Raw genomic sequence first — 17,391 nt, forward strand, 5'->3', positions numbered from 1 at the left:
ATTAAAAAAACGTTCTCTCCATCACTTAGTAATCACATCCACGTACCTTCATCTAACTGTTTCTACTTACAAAGACCTTCCATAACACACAGATCATTAATAATAACATTGAGTAGAATTAAAACTTCAGTAGTTTAGTAGCAGTTAAAAACAAAAGTAAACTTCAGTAGTTTAGTAGCAGTTAAAAGCAAAAGTAAACATAAAGGTCTTTAACTTGGATTTGAAAATGGGCAAAGGAGGGGCAGATCTAATGTCTTCCGGGAGTGTATTCCAGCTATGGGAGGCATAGTGGGAGAACGCGGCTTCACCATGTTTTGTTTTGGTCCTGGGAACAATTAGCAGACCAGTCCCTGATGGCCTAAGAGATCTGGAGGGTTCATAGTGAAGAAGCAATTCAGAGATGTAATGTGGGCCTGACCCGTTGAGAGATTTATAAACTATTAGCAGAATTTTAAAGTCTGTTCTATGACATACTGGTAGCCAATGTAGAGATTTGAGAACTGGTGTAATGTGTTCGACTTTCTTGGTTCTTGTTAAAACTCTAGCAGCCGCATTCTGAATGAGCTGTAGTTGTTTGATAGCTTTTTTGGGAAGGCCTTTGAAAAGACTGTTGCAGTAGTCTAACCTGCTAGAGATGAAGGCATGAATGAGTTTTTCAAGATCTTGTTTGGACATATAGCCTCTAATCCTTGCTATATTTTTTAGATGATAAAAGGTAGATTTTTTTATCAACTTGATGTGGGAGTTAAAGTTCAGATCAGTCAATAATAATGCCAAGACTTTTTACCTGGTCCTTTGGCTTCAGAGATAAGGATTGGAGATGAACAGTAGCTTTGAGTCTTTCTTCTTTAGCACCAAAGACAATTATCTCTGTTTTGTCTTTATTTAGTTGGAGGAAATTCTGGCACATCCAATAATTTATTTGCTCAAGGCACTGACACAGTGCGTCTATAGGAGCATAGTCATCCGATGAGAGGGTGTCATCTGCATAGCTATGGTAGGCTATTTAGTTTTTTTGCATAATTAGGCCTAGTGGGAGCATATAAAGGTTAAATAGGACAGGACCTAGAATTGAGCCTTGGGGTACCCCACATGTCATATTGGTTTGGTCAGATGTGTAGTTACCAATGGAAACAAAGTAGTTCCAACTTCCTATCTTGCAGATAGGATCTGAACCACTCTAAGACCGTGCCAGAAAGCCCAACCCAGTTTTCCAGTCTGTCCAGTAGAATTTTGTGGTCAACCGTATCGAAAGCAGCGCTAAGGTCTAGTAACACTAGAATTTAGATTTTACCTGAATCCGTGTTCATTCGGATGTCATTTATAACTTTAATGAGCGCGGTTTCGGTGCTGTGTTGGGGTCGGAAGCCTGATTGGAAAGGATCTAGGAGGTCATTAGAGGATAGGAAGGTATTGAGTTGTTGGTAGACAGTTTTTTCGAGTATTTTGCTTATAAAGGGAAGATTTGATATTGGTCTGTAGTTGCTGATTATAGAGGGGTCAAGGCTACGCTTATTTAGCAGGGGCTTAACAACTGCATTTTTCTGCATAGTGTGCGTGCATGTGCTTGTGAGTGTGTGGGTGCGTGCGTGTGTACGTGCATGTGTCATGAGTATGGGTGTGTTGTTGAGAGCTGAGATGCACATTGAAGAACCCCTTAACATGCCGTTGTGCATATGTGCTGTCTGTGGGCCAGCAGGAGGAGGAGGAGGAGGAGGAGGAGGAGGAGGAGTCCAGAGATGCTAGGTCCACTGCTCCAGCAAGGCTGCACTCTGCCCTCTCTGCCCTCTCTGGGGCTGGAGCTCTCATTAGGGCCATCCAGTCCCTCAGGCTGGAGCAGTCCTGCCAGGGTGGCTAGTGGGGCTGAAGCTGTGGAGCTGTGGTCTGGCCGGGGTCTGGAGAGGCCAGGGGGAGGGTGGTGGTGGTGGTGCTGCTGCTTACCTTACTTACTTACCACTGTTGTTTTGTCTGAGAGGCTCCAGTCACATTCCTGACACTCTGGATGGTCCACAGATATAGCACCACCACCGCCAACCCTAATCCACACAGAATGTGCAGACTCTGTGTCTCTCGCTCGCTCTCTGTCTGTCTGTCTGTCTGTCTGTTGGTCTGTCTCTTTGTCTCTGTGTCTCTGTGGGTGTGGTTGTGGGTGTGAGTGAGTGAGTGAGTGAGTGTGTGTGTCTGTGTCTCTCTCTGTCTCTGTGTGTGTGTGTGTGTGTGTGTGTGTGTGTGTGTGTGTCTCTCTCTCTCTCTTTGGCTTGTGATGTGTCTGTGCCTCCAGTGTGAAAGCACCACACGAGCACACCAGGGGCAGCCAGGCCATGTGAAGGAGCCAGGGATGACTGCTTGCTGGTTGAGTGTGATTTATAGTGGGGCTGCATGATATTCTACTACGGCCGTCCGACATGCTGACGTTGTTCCAGTGGTGTCAGAGCTGATACGTGGTGGGAGATAGGACTCCTCCCCCTCCTCATGGTGTCGTCCACGAGGACTGGATCCTCACTGCTCTGTCAGTGTGACCCACTTCACTGACCCTGGCGTGAACTGTGCCGGCAAACCGCTGGCCTGGAATCCACTAGTGCTGCTCACATGTTTGGTGGGCGGTGTACTCGCTCAGCCAACAGTGGTGCTAGTGTCTTTTGTGTTCGTTAACAGTAAGCAACGCTTGCATAACGTTACGTAAAGCAAGGCGGACGATTTGTGGCGTTGTGACGGGACTCACTGGAAGGTGTCCAACCGGGCGGGCCTTGTCTCTACACACGCTGCGTGTCACCAGTCACGTTAGTTAGGGTTAGTTTTTAGTTTTGTGCATTGCTACCCTCTGTGGACGCACGGCAAACATGCTCCTGTCCTTGTCGGCAAATGAAACGTTAAGTTAGGTACGTAAAGCCTGGTGTTTGACCTCCAAACAGCACTCTCTACTGATCGTTCTTTGTCACGCTCTCTCATTCCTTGATCACCACCAATTGAGCGTGGCCATTTAGAGCACATTTAAAGCTCAGATGTTTTAAACATGTCTAGAGCCTTTTTTGGGGTTGTTTATTATGTTCAGGGGGAGACTGGCAGGGTGGGGTTGACTAGACTTTCTCTGAGGCTCTGAAGGGATCCGGTCCTCTTTCCTCTTGTTGTAGAGAGACTGTGGTTTTGCCTGTGTAAGGTCCAGTGGAGGCTGGTGGAGGTAGAAATCGGAGGATGGGGCTCATTGTCGTGAATAGAATGAGGAATGGTATCCAATAGGGGTGCAACGGTTCAGTTGGCCCACGGTTTGGTATGAACCTCGGTTCTTGGGTCACGGTTTGGTTTCGGTACGTGTTTTGTGCGTAAGGAGAAAAAAATGCTACTATTTATTTACAAACTGTTACTTTACTTTATTTGGCTTATACTTATGGAACTTTAACATTCAGCCACAATCCAGAATATGACTGATATATTATAATATTAAGTATAAAATCAAAAATGAAAATATAAACAAAAAACACAACACAAAACTAAAACACTTTCAAATGTAAAAGTGCCTCTTAGGCTTGACTACTGGTATAGGAGAGGAAGAATTAAAAGTAAAAGTGCACTTTACGCTAGACCATATGCGCATTACGCATGAAGCAATGCTTACACTGTTTTCGTTCCCTCATCATTGTATTCAATGCCAAAACCGAAATGACCCCACAACGAAGATTTGTCGCAATCCGGGGCTTCCTCAAACTGTTGCCATGGTCTCAATTCCGCTCACCATGAACAAACATTTGTACAAGTTACAGAAACAACCGCGTACCAGACAAACTCGACCTCCGACTTTCAATGGAACGCAATATAAACCGAAAAACCGACAATTCACTAGTGCGTATTGAACCGTGGATGGCGAACCGCACGGTTCAATATAAAACCGAGAACCGTTGCACCCCTAGTATCCAACACACGTGATTGATACCCTTCGTCATTCGGCCCCATGCGGTACAATGAGCCCCGTCCTCCGATTTCTACCTCCACCAGTCTCCCCTGGTAAGGTCCTGTTCATTCCTATGGGCAGGATGAGGAGTGGTCTGGGAGGGAGGGGGCCAGCCTGCCCTCAGGCCAGCAGCAGCAGCAGCTGACTTCTCCTTCCTGGCTCTCTGACCACATCTGTCTTGATCTCCGTCCCCCCTCCTGAACCAGGGTTACAACCTGGCCAATGAGTCACTGAGCCTAGAGGCAGTAGGGCTGATGTCATCACCCTGACCCAGAGCATGATGTGTGGAGGGGGAGGGGGGATTTACGGAGCAGACGGTAGCCTCCTTGTGTCATTATTAAGGTTTCTGTCTGTGCACCTGCCCCCCTACCACCCCCCCCCCCCCCCCCAGGTCCTCACCACCTCTCCCTGTGGCTGCGCTCCCTCATAGGCTGATGGCAGTGCTGTGCTTGGACCTGCACTGGAGGATGGAGAAGGAGGTGGAGGGGAATGGCAGGGAGGGAGGGAGGGAGGGAGGGAAGGAGACATTGTGTGGCTAAGAGTGGGGCGGGAAGAAGGCAGGGAAACTCGTTAAAGCACAGCTGTTTCATGCAGCGTGACTCGCTGGTGGAAATGACCAGAAGTGACCTCCTATTCTGACTCTTCTCCAACGTCTTTGTAATAATAACACGTGTAATACCGAACCGGTTTTATCCTGTTGTCGTTTAATTTATCTTATTCTTTCAGGATTTACGCTGTGACTAATAAGGAAGGGGGTTTGTTTGGGTAAGGTTTCAGCTGAAGTGGCGGGAGGTTCGTGTTTGTATATACGATAGCGTTTTCCCACCGAAACCATGGACACGACCCAGCTGTTTGAGCTCCCGTCAGTTCTCCTACTGGTTTGTTGTTCACTTGACTTCTAGTCACTTGTTCGAGCTATAGGCTGGTTATCACCCGCTAGAGATGTACGGACCCCCATAGATATCGCCAACAACGATTTTAAAATTTGTGCCGATATCTCTCTTGTGTTTTTGAGTGAAGAACTCTTTATGCATCACTTGAAAAGAGCAGATGTCAAGAGATTTTGTAAATGAATACAGATACAATACAACGTTAGATACGGCTCCCATGGAACCGGGAAGGCTAAAAGTCTGAACAATCTGATTGGTTGTCGTTGTCGACTTGTTCCCAGTCTCACCAGTTGCCATAACGTATGAGACGGAACGATTCCTTGCTGTGCTTTTACCTAATGCATCACAAGGTAAACATATTTTAAACACCGCGGTCCTCTGTGGCTCAGTTGGTAGAGCATGGCGCTAACTACGCTTAGGTTGTGGGTTCGATTCCTGCCGGGACCATATATACTGAAATGTATGCACTCACTGCGATGTAAGTCGCTTTGGATAAAAGCGTCAGCTAAATGGCATATATTATTATTATCTCAGCATACTCTAAGCATATGATTTGAAGATGGAGGTAGATACCACTTCACTTTCAAAGAATTTGAATCCCAATACCGCAAGAACTATGACCAATAATGACCATAGGACGTTTACTAAACTCTACCATCACGTTTCCCCTCTCATTGCCCCCTCTCTCAATTGGGAAGAGGCTTTCGAGGGGCTCCAGTTGAACTGTAGGTACCGTGACAGTAGTACTGAGTCATGGGCTCTCACTCTACTACAGCCTGGGTTCAGTAGGTGGACCCACACACCAACTCTCCTGTCTCATACAGGTCTGTAAATGAGCTAATCACATCATCTGTGGGGCTTAATTACTTTAAGAGGGTCACATGTCCAGCCGCGGTGTGTGTGTGGGGCGGAATCCTCCAAATGGCCCGGTGGATTATGATTCTCCAGGATCAGGGTTAGGGTTAGAGTCTGACTGGCATGTGGAGGGTGGTGGCATGGGACGTGTGGCCGCTGTTTAACTTCCCTGCTACGCGCTGCCCTTCTTGTCCCTGTCACCCGTCCGCCCCACACACATATTGGAGGTGGGGAGGGGGGGGGCGGCGGGGGCGGCGGGGGCATCACGCGCATCAGTTGCATGACCGAAACCCTGGATATCTCTTGAACATGTCCACTCTGTGTCTTGTAAACAGTCAGATATCCGGTGTCGTACAGATAAAAACATGTCCCTTTATATCAGCCCTTTGTATGCAGCGCCACAGGCCACCACAGGCCACAGTCACCGGCCTTTCCCAGACGGAGGGATCGTCTACTGACTCACAGACAGTCACGCTGGCCACACCACCTACTGATGGAAGCGAATCACTCTATATTCAGCCCTGGGGAGCGGATTCTTATTCAAAGACCCTCATTGTTCGAAGTGTCCTCCTCGTGCCATATACATTGGCTGGGCCTAGTCTGAGAGGGAGGGGCGGGGGGGGCAACATTGTTGCTCAGGGATGTCTAGACTGGTTGTGGTTGGTGCCAATGTTGTTGAGGGCAGTGAGAACTGTCATGTTGAGCTTTTTTTGCCACTAGTCTTGGGACAGTTGTACACAACTTCCATGGAATCAAGTCACTGCGTCATGTCATATTGTTGTGTCATATGTCATGAGTTGTGATGTATGTATTGCAAGATGTATCCAATCCAAGCCACACAGAATGTGCAGACTCAGTGTGTCTCTCTCTCTCTCTCTGTCTCCCCCCCCCCCCCCCCCCCCCCAGGCGGTGCCAGAGAAGCTGTCCTTGGATGCCTTACTGCAGATGCCCGGCTCTCAGGTGCGAGAGACCATGAGGAGGTTGGGCTCCAGCTCAGAGGAGTGTGCCAGGCTCAGCTCTGCCCTCTCCTGCCTGAAGAGTGCCACTGAATCAGGTGTGTGTGTGTGTGTGTGTCTGGAGAGGCCCCTTGAGCTGACCTGTCAGCCTGCAGTCTCTGGGTGTGGGGGGAGAATTTGGGGTGTTTTAACGGTCATCTTTTTCTACCCTACAGGGGGCGAACTGAGGGAGGACGGGGGTCCCTGGTTTTCGGAGCCCACCAGGAGGGACAGCGGCTCTCTCCTCCTCCCCGTGGACCAGCTGACCGGCCCGGGGGGCCCTCTCCGCTCCCACAGCCCCTCCCCCCTGGCCCGGCCCTCCACCACCCCCTCCACTCCATCCACCCCGTGCGCCACCTGTGCCCACCAGCCCCGCTCCGGCTCGGTGTCGTCAGCGGCGGCGGCGGCCCCCCTCCTCCCGGAGGCCCACGGGGGGGCGTACGTGTATGCCGACAGCCCCCTCGCCGACCCCTTCGCCGGGCCCCTCTCCTCGGGCCGCCCGGGGCGACTCTACAGCCACACCTCCACCCCGCCCGTCACCCCGCCCTCCAAGAGGAGGCACCACCACCGCCTGAAGCCGCCGTGCACGCCCCCGCCGCCCTCCCGCAAGGTGCTCCACCTCCTGCCCAACATCACCCTGACCCGCAGCAAGAGCCACGAGTCCCAGCTGGGCAACCGCATAGAGGACCCGCCCACCAACAAGTAGGTCACTTCCTCTCTTCCTGGAGTTCTTTTAGTTTTTTTAGTTTTTTTCTAGCCTCCACTGAGAGTTGTGAAGTCAAGGGGTCGATGCTGTCTGGTCGTCACAAGTTGTTAAGTCGTTAAATCGTTAAATCTGGTCCAGTTTCGGTACAACGCTAGTGGACGAGAGATTATAATCTGAGGGATTATAATGGCTGGAGACAGCATCAGTCACACACCCCCCCCCCCCCCCCCGTGTGACTGATGCTGTCGTCATGACCTTGTCTGGGCCGTTAGCCACGCTAGGCTACGCAACGACTTAGGACAGAGTTGAATAGAGGACACGCTTCCGTCTTAAGTCACTGGTACAAGTGTGCGTGGAAGGACCAGGCTTTTCTCTGTCTCACACACACACACACACACACACACATACACACACACTCACTCACACACACACACACACATACACACACACATCCTGCCGCCTGCTCCCATACTCTGCGTATATGGTCAGAGTTTATCCCCCACAGATTCCCAGAGATTATGAGTCATGTCAAAACAGGAAGCATTTCTGAGGCCTGTACTCAAAGGAGGGCAAGTCTCACACTCTCTCTCTGTGTCTCTCTCTCTCACACACACACACACACACACACTCACAGCCATCCACATCCTGTTCATATGTGGTAGCAATGCATTTCTGATGCATGTGACCATGACCCAGGAGCGTTTTTAAAAGCAGCCAGAGAAACCAGCTCCCGAAGGTTCAGGTAGTTGTGCAGCTGGTTCCAGGCGGAGGGATCAACATACCTGAAAGCCCTTTTTCCCAGTTCAGTACGGACTCGAGGGTCAGTCAATAGGAATAGGTCCTGTGAGCGAAATCCATAGTTGCCCGCACTTTTATGCAGGATGTAGTTCCGCAGATAAGTTGGTAGGAGCCCAAGAATAGCCTCGTATATAAGGATGTGCCAGTGGTTGCGTCTGCGGGCAGACCTGGCAGACCATCCAACCCAAGCAAGCCCAGTACAATGGTGAGGTAAGGGCTTTAAAGTGAGTGATGACCCTCAGTGCTCCCTGGTAGACAGTATGCAGCGAGTGGAGGCAACGCCAGGATGCCTTGAGGTAGAACACATCGCCAGAGTCCAGCACAGACACAAAGGTGGCAGCAGCAGCAAGTCTCTTTTTGGCCTCGAACGAAAAACCAACCTTGTTCCTGTGAAGTAAAGACCCAATTTCACCTTCGGTTTTTTAACTAGTTGCTGAACGTGAGGCTTAAAAAGAGAGCGAATCAGCCATGGTGGGGGCTGTCTGCTGCTGGATCAGCACTCTGCATTCCTGAGTGGGTGCCTGGCAGAGGGCAGAGGACACTAAGCCCTTTGGCCCGTGTGCTGGGGTGGAGGGTGGGGCTCGGCCTGCCATGTGCCAAGGCCTGCTGCCTCCCTGCCTCCTCTCCTCTCCTCTCCTCTCCACCGCTCCCCTCTCTCTCTATCTCTATCTCTCTCTGGCATTTACTTACATAAGCTGGCTCATACCTCCCTCTCTCTCTCTGGCATTTACTTACATAAGCTGGCTCATACCGTGTATCCATCAAATGATGCTGTAGTCTAGTCTCTGGGCAGCAAAAAAAACTGTTGGCGTGGCCTGGGGTGGTCCAGTGGTCTGCAGTGCACACATATGCCCATGTCGGCATGGGTTTGAATCCGACCCATGCCCTGCTGACATGCCCTCTCTCTCCCTTCTTCTCCTTACTTTCCTGTCTGTCTTCACTGTATCTGTCCAATAAAATAAATAATTGGCTTGAAGTGTCAGCCATTGATGTTACGTGTTGTGACATGACATGTTTCTTGTCTAGCTGTGAAACAAATGTTCCTCCCAGAAGACAATAGTACCGTGTCCATCTATCCATCTGTCCAGACATGGAATGTGGACTATGGGGGCGGCTGTGGCACAGGAGGTAGAGCTGGCGTCTAATGATCGAAAGGTCAGCAGATCAACGGTTCGAACCCCGGCTGGCCACATGTCGAGGTGTCCTTGGGCAAGACACTGAGCCCCAAATGGCTCCCAATGAGCGTTGTCCTTGCCTTTTAAATTTTGGCTTTGACATGCATTATTATGCTTCTCAACAATCTTGTTGCAAAGGTCTTGGGAGAGCTCTTTGCCTCTACCCATCATGAAATGTTTCTTGCCGGAAAGCTTGGTGACAAAATGATTTGTTTACTCAGAGGTGAGAAACCCTTTTTCAGAGTGGGAGTACTTACCCACCAACATGCACTAACCCAGCTGAGGTAGGAGAAATCATTAGTGGCATAAGCTGGTTTAGAGCTTTTTCTTACTGTGTTCAATACTTTTTTCCTGCGTCATTGCACTTTATTGCACATCGATTTTTTATGGACAATTTCTTTAGCTGTGTAGTTTTATTGAGTTAATACCAATGTCTGGTCAAAATGTCATGTGAATAGCTGCAATGGAAATATGTTGAATTTAAAAATGGTTGATGTGTTGAATACTTACTTTCCCCACTGTATGTATGTAGGTAGGTAGGTATGTATGTACTGTAGGTAGGTAGGTATGTATGTATGTATGTATGTATTGCCATAGTAATGTGACTGACACCCCAGTGCCTGCTCCTGCCCCCCCCCCCCGTCCTCCAGATGTACCAAGAAGAATAAGCTGTTCCTGAACGTCCAGATCAATGGGAACGGCTGTGAGGACTCGCCCTCCCGCTCCCCCCTCATGTCGGCCCGCACCCCCGGGGCCACCCCTGCCACCGCCCCCTACACCCTCCCAGGCACCCCCACCCTCATGTCGGCCCGCACCCCCGGGGCCACCCCTGCCACCGCCCCCTACACCCTCCCAGGCACCCCCACCCTCATGGAGGAGCACCACAGCGGCCTCAAGAGTGAGTTCTCACACACACACACACACACACACACACACACACCTTTCTGTTGTACATTCCCCACTTGTGTGAAATGAATGTTCAGTTCAGTATCTGATTGGATGCTTATTAGTCAACTTCAGTTTTTTATAGTTTAATGATGATGATGATGATGATGATGATGATGATGATGATGTGTATGTGTATGTGTGTGTATGTATGTGTGTGTGCGCCAGATGTATTTCCCAGTAGCACTCTCTCAGTTTAGGGATGCAGTAGGCGGTCCACACACACATAGGGCTTTCACACCGCCACGGAACCGTTCTGGCGAACCAGCCTGCGTTCATACCAGTGTAACCGGGACCATCAGCGTCATCAACGTTGGCAGCAACAAGATGGCAGCTACTTCACTGGAAATGAGGATAATATCTTCCACTACAGTATCTCAAATAAACAAAAGAAAAGACACTTTCTAAACACGTTGTCTTACTAACCAGCTGCTCCATTATTGGAATAGAAATCACTTACGAAGTTCGCGTTCGTGCATGTTTTCTGAGCATGTGAGGAAGATAGAGAGAATAAATTATTAGATTTAGATTACATTACATTTTGACTCTTTCCTTCTTGCTAGTCTTTGCATCCTAGAATATGACACACCCACTGACGACGTCACGGTTCTGCTTTTTCGCGCTGAGCACTATTTTCTGGTTCCAGCTCCGAATCCAACTTTTCAGGCTCCGAACCAATTTATTTTCGGTCTGAACATGCTGGCCGGTTCAGACTTGGTTCGTGAATGCGAACCGGAACGGTTCCCTTGGCGGTGAGAAAGCCCTAACAGTAGGAGCTCCGGGGGAGTGTTTGGGTCAGAGCAGCAGGAAACCCAGATTGCTGGGATTGCTCACCCTGATGTCTGGGATGTGGTTATGGCTCTCTGACCTCATTGCTCCAGCATAAATAACACTAATCCTCCACTTCATATGACAGGAGAAATGTAATACTCCCACATAGCTGTGTGTGTTTGTGCGTGTTTTCTTGTGCGTGTGGGCTTGTGCGTGTGTGTGCTTGTGCGTGTGGGCTTGTGCTTGTGCGTGTGTGTGCGTGCTCTAGCGTGTGTGTCTGTTGTGTGTTGTTATGTGTTGTCATGATGATTTTCTGAGTAGGTGAGTCAAGTCCTAAACCACCGTCATTGGTTCTGACTTCTAATTGGTTCTGACTTGTTAACTAACACAGTCGTGTTTTTCAACATGATTCACCCACGGTGAATGGTACGAAGCCAGGGTTAAGCAATGGCACTGAGAATGTCACTGGGGAGGTGTGTGTGTGTGTGTGGGGTAGGGGGGGGGGGGGGTTGTTAGGGAGCGTTCAGATATGTATGACCACTTCACAACGTTGGCTGAATGGGACCAAGTTTTAAATACCCTTCTGTCTCTTCTATCCACCCCTACACAGAGACTGCCAATGGCCCCGGGCCTGAGCTAGATTACTCTTCCTGCTATGACTGGTGGATTGATGATTCACTTGCTTAGTCAAATGTATTGATTGTAAGTCGCTTTGGAATAAGGCGTCTGCTAAATGCCAAAAATGTAAAAAATGTACACTGCCTCCTAATTCTCTCTCTCTCTCTCTCTCTCTCTAGATAACATGGGAGTGCACCGCAACTCTCCCCAGGCAGTGAGGAGAGACATAGGCCTAGCTGTCACACACAGGTGCGTTACTACCACACTATATGGGCTCAAGGCCTCACTCAGTTTCATATCGTGTCATAAGATAATAGACACTTCTGACGAACAAGTGAGTGACCCTCTGTGAAACAATGTGTATGTGTGTGAGTCTTAACCAGTGTTGGTTGTGATGTGTGAAGGTTCTCCACCAAGTCCTGGCTGTCCCAGACCTGTCAGGTGTGTCAGAAGAACATGATGTTCGGGGTGAAGTGCAAACACTGTCGGTGAGTGGGGTGGGGCGGGGCCGAGTGGGGCGGGGTGGGGCCGGGTGGGGCGGGGCTGTCAGAGAGCCTGAGGCTCCGCAATGGCTCTCTGTACTCCTGTGCTGCTCTCTCTTGATTGGAGGTTTTCCTTTTTTTCTTTTCTCCCTGCAGGTTAAAATGCCACAACAAATGTACGAAAGAAGCTCCCTCCTGCAGAATCTCCTTTCTGCCAAGTAAGCCCCTAACCCCCCCCCCCTCCTCCATGATACTCCATGGTAGCATCTAAGGATTTAAGGACCCATCCAGCCATCCATCCATCATGTAACAAGCCCAATGTCTACTTTTACAGTCACCAAAATCCGGAGGACTGAGTCTGTGCCGTCCGACATCAACAACCCCGTGGACCGACCGGCAGAGGCGCCGCAGTTTGGCACGCTGCCAAAGGCCATCACTAAGAAGGTACAGCAGAGAGAGGGAGAGAGGGAGAGGGAGGGAGAGAGAGAGAGAGAGAGAGAGGGAGAGAGAGAGAGGGAGAGAGAGGGAGAGAGAGAGAGGGAGAGAGTGTGTTTACTCACAAACAGCTTGGTGGATTTGCACCACGGTGCAGTTTGCACAGATGGGCACAGTGTTCTTCTCTGATCAGAGTGTGTGTGTGTTTTGTTTCTCTCTCTCCCTCTCTCTCTCTCTCTCTCTCCCTCTCTCTCTCTCTCTCTCTCTCTCTCTCCCCCAGGATCACCCCCCTGTGCTGAATCAGCTGGACTCCAGTAGCAACCCGTCCTCCACCACCTCCTCCACCCCCTCCTCCCCCGCCCCCTTCCAGCAGAGCAACCCCCCCAGTGCCACCCCGCCCCCCAACCCCTCGCCCAAGGGCCACCGAGACGGACGCTTCCACTTCCCAGGTGAGGCTCCTTTGGGAGGACATACACACACATTCACACACACACACACACACACATACATACACACACACACACACACACACACACGCTTAAACACAGGAATAGGCCAGCATCCTCAAACCAAGATGCATGGTTGCATTGTGTTGGTCTTGATTACACAGACCGTCTCCCTGAGTCCCTTTTTCCCTATTTAGTGAGGGGCGGAATGGAAGGAGCACCCTCGCCCCCCTCTCCCTGTTCGTTAATACCACTAACACTGAAGAGCTTCTCTGGGAACGGGGGGGGGGGGTAATTGGGGTTGTTTTTAATGGCTTCTTTAACCCAGAGTGTCTCTCTCTCTCTCTCTCTCTCTCTCTCTCTCTCTCTCTCTCTCTCTCTCTCTCTCTCTCTCTCTCTCTCTCTCTCCTCTCCGTGCTTGTTGGTTTTCTCCCCTTCCTTTTTTGTTTCTCCACTAAGCTGCCTGCTACTTTCAGCATAGACAGCAGTTTATCTTCCCTGGTGAGTTTGACGGTTCCCAGACTGCTGTGTTACGCTCACACCACCTGTCCCCCCCAACCCTGCCCCCGTAGACCCCTACCAGCCCTCTCCATCTCCTGCATGTATGCACTCATAGGAGGCTCACAGGAGTAGATGACCAATGAGACATTTTCGAACGACCTGTTCGCTGTGCCGTTTACATATTTACACAGATACACAGTAGATTGCGGATTGTGTTTTTCCTTGCATTGGGCTTGCCGTCATGTGGAGATCTGTGCGCCACCTGCTGGGGAGTCTGAGTGTTGCATGTCTGGTCATACTGTGGTGGTGGTGGTGGTGTTGATGCTGGTAAAGGAGAGAGATGGTGTTGTTGGGCTCGACTGGGGGAAAAGTCGCCATGATGTTGCGATGAACTTATTTTCATACTGAATACTCTCTGTTTTCTTTCTCGTCACAGATGTGTCGAGTTCCACTGCGCTGCATTCAGAGGTCCTACAGGACACAGTGTAAGCCTTATCCTTCTTTATTTCGGTGTCATTCACTTCCTTTTCGAGTGTGTGTGTGTGTGCGCTGCCCCCCCCCCCACTGATCTCTATTCTCCCTGTGTTACAGCAGTGAGTCTGAGCCATCAGGAGATGACATTCATGCTGAGCTTGCTGAGGATGAAGATGGAGAGGTAAAACAACTGTGTGTGCGTGTGTGTGTCTGCGTGAGAGTGCGTGTGCGTACCTTTGCCTGTGTGTGTGTACGCTTACCTTTGCCTGTGCGTGCGTATGAGGCGTGTGCAACTTTGACTTATGATCACGCATTTACGTCCCAAAGGAGGAAGAGGAGGAGGACGAGGAGGAGGAGGAGGATGTTGAGCCTGACATCGACCCAGACCCAGTAGTGGAGGAGGAAGACGAGGAGGAGGAGGAAGATGACGAGGACGAGGGTGAGATGAATGGGGGTTCGGACGGGGAGTGTGACGGCGATGAGTTGGATGACCTGCCCAGCTCGCGGGGGGGTCACTGGAAGGGTCCCATCTCCCGCAAGGCCAGCCAGACCAGTGTCTACCTCCAGGAGTGGGACATCCCCTTTGAACAGCTGGACCTGGGAGAGCTCATAGGGAAGGTAAGGGGACGTGCTGTGGCGTTGTATGGAACTCTGTGTGCCTTGTTTCGGGGGCGTGGGTGGGCGGGTGGGTGGTAATTCACTGTTTCGCAATCTGTCAATTGTGGGAAGGAAAGAATCCCATGATCCATATTGTTTCATTGTCAACCAACTCTGAAAAATAAATCCCAATGAACAGAGGAGCGTCAGGCTCCTCATGGCCTCATGTGACAAAGTCGCTGAAATGTCGTCATTCAGTCGCCGGCTTGCTTTGCTGACAGGGTCGCTGGGGGAAGGTCCACAAGGGTCGCTGGCACGGCGAGGTGGCCATCCGCCTGCTGGAGATCGACGGCAACAACCAGGACCACTTGAAGCTCTTCAAGAAAGAGGTGATGAACTACCGGCAGACCCGCCACGAGAACGTGGTCCTCTTCATGGGCGCCTGCATGGCCCCGCCCCACCTCGCCATCATCACCAGGTAACCCACGGGATACCGCCCCAACGAAGGCCTGTTTACTCGAGTCTACTCGATCAAAAACGTGTTGACTGTCGACTAAAAAGTTGACTCGGACTGTTCGTCGACATTGTGTTCATTCAAACATGTTTCTGACCAGTTTCTGTAAAGGGCGGACACTCTATTCGGTTGTCCGAGACACCAAAAACACGCTGGATATCAACAAGACCAGACAAATTGCTCAAGAGATTGTAAAGGTAAACTCTCTCTCTCTGTTCAATGCCCCCTCCTTATTTACAGCATGTGTATAGTTCCGTAATCTGGATATTTTCTCTTTCCCCATCTCCATAGGGAATGGGCTACCTGCATGCGAAGGGCATCGTTCACAAGGACTTGAAGTCGAAGAACGTCTTTCACGACACCAACAAGGTGATCATCACAGACTTCGGCCTGTTTGGGATCTCTGGAGTGGTTCAGGAGGGGAGGTGAGGATCCGCCATCTTGATCTCTTTGATTGTCAATGAGTTGAAACCACAACATCAGGAAGTGGTAATGGATGTGGTTTCGCAATCGTGGGTTGGTTGGTCCTCAATGGTGGTTAGTTAAACGCACGTGTGAATGAATGAATGAATGAATCGTTTAATGACCACACGACCAAGGTCGGTGGAATTTGTTGTCGGTGCAGATGGAAAAACTCAATACAGCAGTGTCAAATACATCAAACATACAAACATTACACATGACTATCACAATGGACAATGTACACACTTAACCACAAGACAAAATTATAGTCAATATTTACAAGATTAAAGTGCAGTACATCTGGCAGGGTTAGTGCAGTGAGTCAGGTGTTGAGAGTCCTTCTAGGAGAGGGGAAAAAACTGTTTTTGAAACGGGATGTTTTGGTGGCCAGGGATCGGTAGCGGTAACTGTTGAAACAGGTGGTGGTGAGCAGGGTGGGAGGGGTCAGAGATAATTGTATTTGCTCTATTTGTAGTGCGTTTGAGATATGATTCAACTGAATCACTGAACTGTGTGTGTGTGTGTGTGTGTGTGTGTGTGTGTGTGTGTGTGTGTGCGTGTGCGGTCCTGCCTTCACAGACGTGATAACGAGCTGAAGCTACCACATGGCTGGATCTGTTACCTGGCGCCCGAGATTGTGCGTAGGATGAGCCCCGGGAACAACGAAGACCGCCTCCCCTTCTCCAACGCGGCAGACGTGTACGCCTTTGGGTACGCTCTTTCCACACCTACGACTCCACACACACACACACACACACACACACACAATGATTAGCCTGTATGCTAACCTGTCTCTCAAACCCCTTATCTTTCATCTAGATAGCATTTCTTTCTTTCCTTCTTTTCTCTCAGAGACAGCATCAGTTAGAGTTCCAGGCCTCAAGGGAAAATGACCATATTGCCTGTTGCCCCCTTTTAGCACCATTTGGTACGAACTCCAAGCCAGGGACTGGCCTATCACCAACCAGCCTGTGGAGGCTACCATCTGGCAGGTGGGGAGTGGAGAGGGCATCAAGAAGGTCCTGGCAGAGATCAGCCTGGGCAAGGAGGTCACGGTGAGGAGGGGGAGGGGCTGGGTGGGGGGCAATGATGTGCCAGGACACATAGGAAACTGTGGGGAAATACTACACACCACCGTAATCCCCTGTGGGATTGTATCTTTATTAATCCTCCACAGCAGATGAGGCCATTTGTTTCTCCACCCCTGCTGATGCTGAGGTTTTAAAGGGGTTGACCTTGTTTCATACAGACGAGACATTTAATGCTGAGCTCACTGTAAATGTCCATGTCTGCGAAGGGGCTTGGTGTGTGGAGTGTTGACATTAATGTCCCCCTCTCCCGTGGCTTCTCCTCCCCTTCTCTCTCTCTCTCTCTCTCTCTCTCTCTCTCCAGGAGATCCTGTCTGCTTGCTGGGCGTACGACCTGAGAGAGCGGCCCACCTTCACCCAGCTGGCCGACATGCTGGAGAAGCTGCCCAAACTCAACCGGAGGCTGTCCCACCCCGGGCACTTCTGGAAGTCTGCAGAGTACGTATCCTAGAGACGGAGGCTGGACACCGCGGAGAGACGACTCCTGGTTAAACAAAGGGGGTTCAGTTGGAAGACATAGGGAACGATTATGCAGTGGTAGAGGGATGAGCATAACACATCATGAATGCACAATCTATACTGACACTAAATTGCAGATACCCCCCCCCCCCCTCTGTGTACCACTCTCTCTCTCTCTCTCTCTCTCTCTCTCTCTCTCACAACACCTGTCTTTAATCCAAAAGTCTCAGGGGG

The 17,391-nt window shown here is 50.3% G+C and overlaps 1 protein-coding gene across 1 annotated transcript in view; it reads left to right on the forward strand.

Annotated features, from left to right (window-relative positions):
• Positions 1 to 17,149, forward strand: part of ksr1a (kinase suppressor of ras 1a) — a gene marked incomplete at both ends in the record, with an annotated part of 31,756 nt that extends 14,607 nt beyond the window's left edge. The window contains 18 exons of the mRNA XM_080528366.1: positions 6,598 to 6,745; positions 6,863 to 7,388; positions 10,016 to 10,173; positions 11,879 to 11,948; positions 12,104 to 12,187; positions 12,338 to 12,399; positions 12,516 to 12,625; positions 12,897 to 13,065; positions 13,522 to 13,563; positions 14,000 to 14,048; positions 14,155 to 14,218; positions 14,365 to 14,655; positions 14,916 to 15,112; positions 15,249 to 15,345; positions 15,440 to 15,573; positions 16,190 to 16,321; positions 16,530 to 16,665; positions 17,003 to 17,149. Coding sequence (XP_080384492.1) covers positions 6,598 to 6,745; positions 6,863 to 7,388; positions 10,016 to 10,173; positions 11,879 to 11,948; positions 12,104 to 12,187; positions 12,338 to 12,399; positions 12,516 to 12,625; positions 12,897 to 13,065; positions 13,522 to 13,563; positions 14,000 to 14,048; positions 14,155 to 14,218; positions 14,365 to 14,655; positions 14,916 to 15,112; positions 15,249 to 15,345; positions 15,440 to 15,573; positions 16,190 to 16,321; positions 16,530 to 16,665; positions 17,003 to 17,149 — 2,616 coding nt within the window. The remainder of the gene's footprint in view (positions 1 to 6,597; positions 6,746 to 6,862; positions 7,389 to 10,015; positions 10,174 to 11,878; positions 11,949 to 12,103; positions 12,188 to 12,337; positions 12,400 to 12,515; positions 12,626 to 12,896; positions 13,066 to 13,521; positions 13,564 to 13,999; positions 14,049 to 14,154; positions 14,219 to 14,364; positions 14,656 to 14,915; positions 15,113 to 15,248; positions 15,346 to 15,439; positions 15,574 to 16,189; positions 16,322 to 16,529; positions 16,666 to 17,002) is intronic.
• Positions 17,150 to 17,391: the final 242 nt, after the last annotated feature.

Source organism: Nansenia antarctica, assembly GCF_963989245.1.
Source record: "Nansenia antarctica genome assembly, chromosome: 4".
Taxonomy (NCBI): Eukaryota; Metazoa; Chordata; class Actinopteri; order Argentiniformes; family Microstomatidae; genus Nansenia; species Nansenia antarctica.